This window comes from Podarcis vaucheri (genome assembly GCF_965113315.1).
Source record: "Podarcis vaucheri genome assembly, chromosome: 1".
NCBI lineage: Eukaryota > Metazoa > Chordata > Lepidosauria > Squamata > Lacertidae > Podarcis > Podarcis vaucheri.
The window spans coordinates 81,323,597-81,335,827 of NC_138759.1; the positions used below are offsets into that span (position 1 = coordinate 81,323,597).

Below are 12,231 nucleotides of genomic sequence, written 5' to 3' on the forward strand. Positions count from 1 at the left end.
ATCCCAAATATAGATCTGTGAAATTTTGATTATTTTACACAATTTGTTTTGTTTCTAACTAGCCATGGAGGTGGGGGGCAAGCTATACATGCTCAATCTTCAACCCACTGATATCTGAAAATATCTGAAAACAGTGCTCAACAACTTCTATGACTATGGGTATTTAATCTAGGCACTGCATACTCACATTTTATCATACCAGCTAAAAATGCTGAAAGCTTGGTTTTGTGTGGGTTTGTTTTGTTTTGTTTTGTTTTTTAGTAAAGCCTGAGATTCTCAGGAATCTGAATTCTTCACTTGTATGGAATTACAGAATACACATTAGCGGTTATGAGGCAGGTGATGTATTGTCATTAAGCACAAATACCAAATGATACATCCTACAAACACAAATTTTTAGATCAGCTTCAGTGCTAAATCAGATATTTCAGTTTCAGTCTCTTACCCAAATATTGTGAAAGGGATCTGTCCCATTGTCTGGATCATATATAAGGCAATTTCCACCATAATCTCTTTCTGGTAAGGGGACTCCTAAATTTGGATCAATGAATTTCATAAACTGTCTTCCATCATGTACAGTCTAAAGAATTAAGCACATCTATTAGTAAGAAACAGTTAAAACAAGTACTAATGTGACAAAATATTGTACTGTTCTTGAATAGTAATTTTAACATTTTCTAAGATGGCAACACAGGTGGAAGAGTCAAGTACATTTGGTTTCATTACCTTAAATAAGAGATTGGATAAAGCCCTGTGTCCATTCACTGCTTAAAGACAAGACAATACTAAAGACAGATAAAAGTCCCCTCAATGTATTCTTTTCAGTACCTTCTACAAACATTGCTTAGACAAGCCTACCCAGATGCTTAGAAATGCTGATGCGAATTTTAATCTGTTTTAGTATTTTAACTTTTTGTATGTTTTAACGTATTGTAATATTTTCTTGATTTAATGGTTTTTCTTTTTGTAATGGTTTTTTACAATCAAGCGGTATATAAACTTTATTAAATAAATAAAATAAAATTACTGCAGCACTCTCCTAAGTGTACTCTGCACTCCACCCCTAATTGTGGCACCCATAGAACATGCTTCATTAACAACAAGCACCTTTGCTTCCTGAACGACAGAAGCAAGCTACCCGAGATCCTTCAGCATTTGAGGTGAAAGTGAAATCTTCTCTCAAATAACTGGCACTTGGCTACAGGAGACTAGAACTAAGAGTGTAAGAGCAACACATAGGAACATTACTCAGTCCAATAGGCCACCTGTTAACAAAGGACTGCTTTAGGGAAGTTGTGCTTATGGTTCTCACCCTTGAAAGTATAGGCTCCATTTTCAAAGGGAGGGAAAAAAGCTTGGCTCAGGCAGTTCCCTTTCCTTTTTTGGAAAGGGTGAATAGATCCACATCTAGAAATAATTGCTTTGACTCAAAACAGATGGGCAGGTACATGGCCACAACAAAGCTGGTAGTATTTAAGTCCCATGGTTGTGACACACCTGACAGGTAAAGAGTATCTGAGCCTGCCTGGAACCTCTGGAGCTGTTCAGAGTGGGGAGGGGCACTCTCACAGAAGCAGACCTAGATTATTATGGCATTTCTGCAGGGAATAGGCTCAACTGGGAACACTGAAATCAAGAATAAGAATTTTCACAACCTATGGAATTACCAAGAAGTGCTTTCCTGGTTTACTTGCAAGTGAAATAGTAGCTAAAATACTCTCCCAGTGTTCTGAGAGACTTGTCCCCATGTAGCATAAGGTGCTGTGATAAGCTTAACAGTTCTCAGGAAATCCCATGCAAGATACGAGACTGCTACCCAAACACTTTTGCCAAGAACTACCTACCTAGCCAGAGGGAAAAGTCCTGACAGAAGCTTCCTTGGCTTTTGTTTACATGGATGTGTGAAAGAAACTGAGTGTGGAAGCAATAATCCCCTTGCCTTGAGAAGAGTGGATACCTCCTCTTCTGACAGCTCTCAGTAACATTCTGCACAGGTACATTCTCTTATATTAGACTGTAGGGATGCCATATAGGTCCGTATAGTTAAAGCGATGGTTTTCCCAGTAGTGATGTATGGAAGTGAGAGCTGGACCGTAAAGAAGGCTGGTCGCCGAAGAACTGATGCTTTTGAATTATGGTGCTGGAGGAGACTCTTGAGAGTCCCATGGACTGCAAGAAGATCAAACCTCTCCATTCTGAAGGAAACCAGCCGTGAGTGCTCACTGGAAGGACAGATCCTGAAACTGAGGCTCCAATACTTTGGCCACCTCATGAGAAGACTCCCTGGAAAAGACCCTGATGTTGGGAAAGATGGAGGGCACAAGAAGAAGGGGACGACAGAGGACGAGATGGTTGGACAGTGTTCTTGAAGCTACGAACATGAGTTTGACCAAGCCGCAAGAGGCAGTGGAAGACAGGAGTGCCTGGCGTGCTCTGGTCCATGGAGTCATAAAGAGTCGGACATGACTAAACGACTAAATAACAACAAGGGATTCCATGAAGAATTAAATTATACAAATTGTATTATGGGAGGGGGCATAAGGCAAAGCACATGCTTTATAGGCAGAAGGTGCCTGATTAAAATCCTGATGGGTCCAGTAAAAAGTAGGTCGCTGGAGAACTGCAGCCAGTCAAGAGTAGATAATATTGAACTAGATGGACTGGTGATCTGGTCTGGTATAAAGAGAGCTTTCTATGTTGGCACGCTTCCTTTTAAAGAAAACTTCCCATTTTATTGTTCATGTTTGTTACCTTTTACAAAACTTCTTTTAAAATCCCCAATAAACTGCATAAAAGATGCAATTTTTAAATCCTTACCTGAAAAAGTATGAAGATGAGGAAAAGCTCATACACTACACTGACACACAGCCAAAACCTCCAGTAGGCTAAAAGAACAAGCAAGAAAATCAGAACATACACATAAATGGGTATCTTTAGTGCAGAATGTATTTCAAATTATGGAGTGATTATGCTTTCAACACAATACTAAACAAGATTTGAAATGTGCTGCTAGGAACCCACATTTTTTCAATTATCCACATTTATTTATAATCAAGGATTGTTTTTGCACAACATAATCTTGTTCTATTCCTTTGAAACAAGGTTCACATACATATTTAATAGCTGCCTACCAGTGTCATATTTAGGAAGACAAGATGACCTTTCAAAATCTGATATCTGATAATACCCTTGCTAAACAAGTTCTCTCTTTGTTCCGCCCATAGTTGATGAAAATGGTCCCAGTTTTAAGGAATAGAAGGCTAGATGGATGTAGCTCAGATTTTCCACTCTGGCAAAAAATATCAGTTCTGATTTTATTATGATAGTTTTAGATATTCCATTTAAGTATCTCATGAATGAACAACCAGCATAGGCAGTGTTCCTCAGACACATCTCAAATTATAAACATTTACTAAGCTTTCTTCAAAGTGTCTCACAGCATTGCTATTTTTAACTACTCCTGTTTTGGCAACTTAATTATGAGACTTCCGCAACTAACACACTGTAATGCACTTGTTAAAACTAGGATATGGTAAGTATAGTTCAAATGCCCACACACAGGCCCCTGCTGTGAAAAGGTCCTCATTTGCCTCACAAATGCAAGACCTAATTTACAGGGTCATTTTTCTGTCAGGAATGCTAGGAACTGTAATCCCAGGATGGTGGGGTAGGAAGAATGAAAGGGCCAGTTCCAGCCCTAGTCCCCTGCTTGGAACAGGAACACCCATCACTGTCTCACCCAAAAAAGGTTTGTAGTTTTGTAGTGCCTATTCGTGTTCTGTTCTGTGGCTGCTCACAAGGAGCATTTGAAAAGATCAAGCTCCATTCAGGGCAACCATAGGAATGCTCATGCATCCCTAATTAGCACTCATTTCTCTTCAGTGACAGATCACTCATTTATTCTTTTATTCTAGCACTCTCATTAACAGCCTTATGTCTTCTTCACTACTCAAGTTCAGACGACAGACTAGCTGAAATGTCCTTTCTCTAATAGCTTTGTTGCTCTGTAGAAAGCAGATTATTTTATGCTTTCCAAGCAGTTTTGGAAATCATTTTATGTAATTGCAGAGATGTGTGCAATGTTTGAAAATAATGCTTAACTCAGGAGGGGGAGGGTGAAAATTGGCCACTTATTCCTTTTGAACCATTTTCAGATGATCCACCCATTCAATATTTCCAAAAGCGTCTCCATTCTATCAAGTTGCCTTTTTCTTCTCATAGAAAAGGTAACATTTCTAACAGTGAAGGTCAGCACTGAGTTACAATTTCTAAATTGTTTTTCATTATGTTTTGCTTCAAAACCAGTACTATGAGTGTTTAAAGCACTCAGTTTGTTGACAAGTGACTCACAGAATCACATTATGTGACAAAGACTGCAATTCTGAACATGCCTGCCAGGGAATAAACCCACTGACCAAAGTAGGCCTGATTTGAGAGTTGACAAGCATAGGATTGCACTGTAAGGTCTGCATACTCATTCTCCTTCAACAAACAAACAAAGAAAATTAACATTAATTTGAAAATGAGGATACTTAACAGTATCAGTCATTTGCTAGGTATACAGAAAAATCTATGGGTCCACCCTCTGCACAACTGTAGGAATGTTGTTTTAAAAAATGGGGGGGGGGGAGTGAATATGAAATAATACAATATTGAATACAATAATCATGCTTTGGAAATTCACAAAACAACAGATACACAGAAATGAATGCATTTTGGTTATTCCCTTCCAACGCTACAATTCTATGAATCTCTAGATACTGAATGCACTGGTATGGAAAATGGACAGAATATGCTCAACAGACCAGAATAAAATCTAGGACTTTAAGATACTCAATAAAATTACACAATATAAACTATTATGAAAAGGAATAATCAACAATAAAAATACTTCAAAAACATTTGATTCTTTTTAATTCTTATTGGAATTGGCATTATACAAGGGAATCTGTGGTGATGGATATCCCAAGCATGTAATACAAGAACTGAATTGATGTAACCAGAAAATGCTTTCTTGAGGCATATGGAATGGACACGTTCTGTGATGTTTCTTTCTGGGCATAAATTACAGCGCTTTATCAACTTTGTTTTGGAGAATTTTTTTGCAAATGTTCACATACTCATAAATTATATTTCTGTGATGTGTTGAATAACAGACAGGCAACAAAAGTGGGTTTGAGAACCTTATGGTAGCTAAAAGATCTATACTGAGAAGTTGGATGGACAACCTACCATCTATCTGTTAGTGGTTTGAATCTCACTGTCCTTTACATTTGAATGAACAACTTCTTAATTGTAAATTCTGTTTAGACACCTATTTGGACATTTGAATTACCTATATCAGAATTTATATCAGAATTATATCATATGTTTATATCAGAATTGTCAGAATATTCTTAATGTTAATATCAGCTGACAATCTTATTTTTGTTGTTATTTATATTTGGTTTGTTATTTTTTCTGTTATATTTTCAAATAAAAATGTCATTTTTTTAAAAAAAATGATTGTATTTGTTAAGCTGCAATTATATAAATGTAATACATTTTTAAAACAAGAAACAAGGATAATGTGCTATCTAAACAAATAAGAGCTATACTGTTGCACTCTTGCATCACAGTAGCATACTTCAGCAAATTGTCTACAACAATATTTCTATTGTACTTCTGACTAATGAAATAAAATGTCAGACAAAAATATTAATGCTCTGAAGAACAGTGTTTGTGTGTAAAACTTCCCACAGAGGAAGCTGTCTTTGTGATGCAAAACATTTATCATGTTACCATGTTTAGCAAAACTTCAAGTGAAGGATGGTGAATACAGTAAATACATTGGTGTTAAATACCTTAATGCTTTTTTTATCATTTTCAGTTTTACAAATCTGCAGAATGGTGTTTAGCCAAATACGAACCACACATTTTCCATCAACTTCCCTTTTCAATATAATTATTTATGTCACATCTTCAAGGATACGTGAAAGAATTTGTAACAACAATATACATTAATAAAGTCACAAAAATATAAAAATGTAACAAGTCATCAGGATCTTTCCCACAGGGCATTCAATAGTAGACAACCCTATTGTGGGAAAGACAATAGTCCAGCTGGAGAAGGCTATTCTTTGCCTGCGTCTCTTTCTATCCCACAGTCTTTTCCACAGGGTGGCTGGTGGCAGATGGACTTGTGGAATTGGGGGCAGGCGGTAGACAGTGGAACAGGAGCACAAATTTAGTGCTCTCTTTGCCTGCCTCTCTTACTCAAGGTAAGGCCGGGGGACACACACACCTTTTCCAGGTATAATCTAAATCTGAAATAGATAACTGAAATGTGTCCTTTTCTTAAGCACTCACTAAGTGGAATGTTTGTTCCACGATGCTCTGCAGTTGCAGTTCTCCAGCCTACATACACATACACCACTGGCCTGATCTAGCAGGTTCTTCTTACATTTTTATAGCAAATACTTTATTTACTTAAATCTAATGCACCACTGAATCTAATGCGCACCTCAATTTTCAGAACCTTGAAACCAAAAAAAAGTATTTGCTGACGAAAGTAAATGTGCCATCAAATCTAATGCACACCTTAATTTTCGCAATGTAATTTGGCCAAAAAAGGTGAGCATTAGATTCAATTAAGTACGGTAAAATATGTCATCTGTTAAGTGACTAATGAGCAGTCAGATGAGGACTTCTGAAAACTATGCTAGATTCTGATAATGAAATCCCTAGGGGATACAGGCTATGAAACATAGGTTACTACTTTCAACATTTACATATAACCATTAGGAGCCATTTTACCAAGTGCATCATTATCAAGAGAAGTTTTATGATATGAGCAATTTTGATTACCTGGATGAGGTCTTGAAAATGGCCCATCTTTTGCTTGAGTGACTCCAAAACACAAGAAAACTAAAATGCTGGCAACAATACCTCTGAAAAAAAAAACACTTTCAATTTACATCTGTTCATGAATGGTTTTTGTTAAATATGTCTTTTGAAAGTCCATAGAACATCTAAAATCAGAAAAACTATTTGAAGGCAGTCTAGTCTTGAAGACTGAAAGTTCATACTCTGTGATAAATAGGTTGCTTTAGATACATTTTAGTAGTCAAAAGCATGCAACAGGGAAGAAAACTGATTTTGCCTGGCTCAATATTAACTCTTCTTACCTACTAAAAGCTGTTCGCAAATCCTTTTGAGAAAAACCAAAAGATACAACACTGATTCTCTTAAAATTGAAAGGCAGGTCGGTTCTTAAAAATCTTATTCAGATCAGTCAAGCAGTTGGCACAATTCAATTTCCACAGCTTCTGCTTTTGGTGTGGCCATATCAAGAAGGGAATGATTCAGAGTTTGAAATTCGCAGGGCACTAGGCGCATTTTGTACCTGGCTATTGGCCTCTTACAATCAAGTGAAGATTCCTGGGTACCTGGGTGCCTGATGTCTCCACCCTCAGATGGTGCATGTCTGGGGATCTTTAGATCTTGCACTAACAACACATCCTTTAGAATTCTATCCACAGTATTTTATCTGTACAATCAGAACAAATTTCAGGAACCAGAAAGTTGTATTGAAAAATACAACTTTCAAGCTGTCTGGCTCCAAAATGCCAACTAGACATTTCATTTTGGCAACTGTAACCCTGGTTTAAGGAGCCATTTGGTGTCTAGCTTATTTATCTGAGTTTCTAACACTGAAATTATTTCCCATGGACACTAATGAGGTCTTGCTGAGAATCAAGACCTTATGAGGTCATTGCTACCTGCTTTGGTAGCAGCTGAATTCCTTCCTAGCAGGGACCCCCTGAGAAGTCTACCAGGCAGCTTCTTCCCTACTCAATGTGCCAAAGCTGATAAAGGTAGCAAGGGGATGGAAGTCCCAAGCGAACTGCATGTTTGGGTATGGATCCACCAGTCTGTAGCTGAGTTATAATTAACTTGCCTGGTCATCTGCAACATGGGAAGTCCCCTTTATACAATCTGACATGCTTCCATTTGTCATTCATACCATAAACAGTTACTTGGCTCATAAATGTTATGGGGAAGCACAGGTAATATTCAGCCTCCGTAATGTGTAGCTAAAAGGGGAGTGAGGCATAGTCATAGATCAACAGGTCTGGCTAATTACATACTAGTTTTCCATAGGCATATGTGATCTCCTTCGCACTTTAAAACTGTCTGGAAAAGGCTGTAACATATTCTATTTCTGCACACATGAATTAATCCTTTAAAAAAGTCAACCTAATATTTATGGCTGGGTTGGGATGGTATGGGGATGCGGGACCAACTCCCTTCTCTTGAGGGGGCCCAGTTAGTGCCATTGCCTTCCGTTAAGAGTTTGGGTGTAATCCTTGACGCCTCCCTTTCCATGGAGGCGCAAGTTACAGCAACAGCCAAGGCGACATTTTTCCACCTTCGCCGCATCAAGCAGTTGGTCCCTTACCTTTCCCGCCCCGACCTGGCCACAGTGATCCATGCGACAGTCATCTCCAGGCTTGACTACTGTAATTCGCTCTATGCGGGGCTGCCCTTGAAGCTGTCCCAGAAACTCCAGCGGGTACAGAATGCTGCAGCGAGGCTCCTCACGGGGTCTCTGCCATGGGAGCATATTCATCCAGTGCTTTACAAGCTGCACTGGCTCCCGGTGGAGTACAGGGTCAGATTTAAGGTGCTGCTTTTAACCTTTAAAGCCCTTCACGGCCTAGGACCCTCGTACCTACGGGACCGCCTCACCCGGTATGCCCCACGGAGAGCCTCAAGGTCCATAAATAACAACACCCTAGTGGTCCCAGGCCCTAAGGAAGTTAGATTGGCTTCAACCAGAGCCAGGGCCTTTTCAGCACTGGCCCCAACTTGGTGGAACGCTCTGTCTCATGAGACCAGGGCCCTGCAGGATCTGATTTCTTTCCGCAGGGCCTGTAAGACAGAGTTGTTCCGCCTGGCCTTTGGCTTGGAGCCAATTTGATTCCCCCCCCCCATTTTCTTTTTTCTTTTCCTTCTCCTACAATGAGGCTACATTTTAATATTTTAATGTTCCATTATTTTAATGTTGTATTTTATTTTTGTTTTTAAGTTGTAATCATTCATCTTGTTTTTATTATTGCTTGTAAGCCGCTCTGAGCCCGGCCTTGGCTGGGGAGGGCGGGGTATAAATAAAAAATTATTATTATTATTATTATTATTTCCAGTACACAAGCCACAATTACAGAGCGATATTCAATTTAGTAATACTCAGAGTAGATCAATTGGAATAAATGATACTAACTCAAGTCTATGATTTCAACAGGTCTACTTTGAGTCTGACTTAGTTGGCTATCACCTTATTTAGTGTGGCTGTAAGTTACCACAAAAGTTTTAATAACTAAAATAGATAGAAATACAGTGGTGCCCCGCAAGACGAATGCCTCGCAATACAAAAAACTCGCTAGACGAAAATTTTTTCCGTTCGCGATTTGCCTCGCAAGATGAATTTCCCCTATGGGCTTGCTTCGCAAGACGAAAACGTCTCGCGACTTTTTTTCTTTGACTAAAAACAAAGACATGTTTTGTTTATAAAGTTAATTTATTTTCCCTTAAATTTTTGAACTGCTCTTTACAGTATGTGTGACTTTAAAGAGCAGTTAATAAACTGTGGTTGTACCAAATTTGGCTTTGTTTGGACTTTTTTTGACCATAGGAACGCATTAATTGATTTTCAATGCATTCCTATGGGATTTCGTGCTTCGCAAGACGAAAAATTCGCTAGACGACAAAAATTGCAGAACGAATTAATTTCGTCTTGCGGGGCACCACTGTATTTTCAAATCAATCAAGTTACTGAACCATAGTACTGAAACCTAGTTATAAGGATGAACTGTTTAAACTACTAAACTACTGGAAGCCACACCATGTCTTCAGATTCAGTCAGGTTTGTGACCTCTATAACAAAGTATACTGCCCTACACCAATGCTAAAAATCAACATCTGGGTCATAAGACAACACGGAACCAATTTATAGACCCTGTTTAAGTTTCACTTTATTTAATACACGAAGGCAATCTAGATTGAACATGTTGCTTTAATTCATCCATTTTGCTATAAATCATCACTGTTTTTATCTTACCATAATTTGAAATTATGTTGCTTCTTGAGTAAAAAGATAATTGCTAATGTGAAGTTTGAGGCACACATATCAGACTATGTGCAGTTTTAGAGTTTTATAACTCTATAAAGGGAGTCCAATTCACATAGATTATTTATGAAACTGTACATCGTCATGGAAAAGCTAAAGAACTAAATGAATGGTTTACGCCTTCATTTGGTTTTACGTTCCATAAAACCAAAGCAGCGAGATCAATTCAAATTGCAGGAACCTAAATTATCTGTGTGCAGACCAAAAAGCAAGTCAGCAGCCTTGAGTGGCAAACCATGATACTGCAACAAAATCTGCACTCAGATCTGGAACTATAGATATATACCCAGAGTATAATGCTAGCCAAGGTGCACCAGGTTAACAAGCAAGTTGAAGTGCAGCCTCCATTTGAACTCTTAATCCCTTATGCAGAATTAGGCATGCTTTCTTGTTAATTTATAGAGGAAAAAAGACCGAAACAGGGTAGAAATACATCTTCTAATTGCTGCCTGATAGTACTTTATCACATGTAATTACACTGATCACCACCTTACATCAACAACACAGTGCACTGGAACCTGCTCACATATTAAGGATATTGTAATAATAATAGGGGTTACTCGTGCGTAAGTTGCCGCCACTCCTGGCTAGGTTGCCTGGTTAAACCTTTTCTGTCCGGACAGCCCTTCACTTCGTGGCTGTTTCAGTCGCTAGCAGAATCCGTCAGTGGGCGTTTCTTAAACCTTTTTCCAGCATAAAAGCTGTTTGACCCCAAGTCTCCTCCTACTCTCCCTGCGCGGAAGTCTTCTGCGCAGGGAGGGTGTGGGTAGCGGAGGACCCGTGCTCTCCCCGCTGGTCTCCGGCGAGGAGTCCTGGAGCCCCCTCGCCGATTCCCCCATCTGCCCCCCTTTATCCCTGGTGTTACGCTGATTTCCTTCCCCAGCTGATGAGCTGCCTCTCTCCCTGCTGGGCCCTTCTCCAGCATCACTTGGGAGCCTTGCCTCCGCCTCTGGCTCCGATGTCAGTTCCCTGGCAGATATGCTCAGTAGTTATTTTTAAATATTACTTCTATATCACCTTTCACGAAACACTCAATCAATTAAGAATATACAATGGGTGGAATTCAATATAGCACAAAGGAGAAAGTCCAAGCATTTTAGCTTGCCCAACAGAACTGATAAAACAATTTTTCTTCCCACTCCGGTTCTGGGGGTTCTCCCAACCCTCCAGAAAAGATTTGGGGGAGGTGCAAGAGAGAGCCCCATTCTTCTTGTGGGAATCTTCATGCTGGCATTCACTAACGGAACTGGGTAGCTGAATTCAGCCCATTAAAAATAATTAAGACAATACAACAGCAGCTACAGAGCCAGTACAAATTACAGTAAGATGGTATTAATGGGAAGTGAAGGCTGGGGAAAAAACTTTTATCAGGCACCAAAACAAAGCACCATTGGTGCCTACTTATCACACAAGGCAATGCTGTTTTATAGGCTTGGTAACAATGAAAAAGACCACTACCCTATTCCTGCAAGATGGATCTCAGCAGGTTGTAGCACAAACATAAGGGCCTCATTCAAATATTTTACTGACTGGGTAGTCTGTAAACATAACTTGGGCCCAAGTTGTTTAGGGCTTTGTAGGTCAGCACTACAGAACTGGCAGCCAGTGCAATTCTTTTGTAAGTGGTGTCATATGTTACGCTATGCTTGCAGCAGTAGCTCAACTTAGTCAATGCAGCATTAAGGGGGATGTTGCAGAGACATCTAAAATGTGATTAGGAAGTAAACTGCATATCTGTATCCACCTACACAGACGAATCATTGGCTAAATACTGGTTATCACTTCTGCTCAGTCAATGACAACATTATGAGATGCCTCAACTTTTTTAAATTCAGGTCACAGTATGAAGTTTGTGTCCCTGCACTCCCTTCCCTTCGTGATGAGAATAGGTTTCCAAATGTGAAATCTAGGAAATATGTCATCTATTATTTTTAGATCTTTTACATCCATCAAATCATGTTGCTTTCTTTTATCTGCAGTCAATTGTTTTTGACTTAAAGATAACCTCAGGTTATTCAACAATGTGAGAGCATGAGAAGAGTCTTTGGTTCAAACCAAAGACG

The 12,231-nt window shown here is 39.2% G+C and overlaps 1 protein-coding gene across 1 annotated transcript in view; it reads right to left on the reverse strand.

Moving 5' to 3' along the window:
- The window catches only part of PTDSS2 (phosphatidylserine synthase 2), a 42,078-nt gene that overhangs the window by 16,582 nt on the left and 13,265 nt on the right, over positions 1 to 12,231 (reverse strand). The window contains exons 3-5 of the mRNA XM_082191585.1: positions 6,847 to 6,929; positions 2,818 to 2,885; positions 446 to 580 (exon numbers count right to left, since the gene is read on the reverse strand). Of these exons, the coding sequence (XP_082047711.1) occupies positions 446 to 580; positions 2,818 to 2,885; positions 6,847 to 6,929 (286 nt within the window). The remainder of the gene's footprint in view (positions 1 to 445; positions 581 to 2,817; positions 2,886 to 6,846; positions 6,930 to 12,231) is intronic.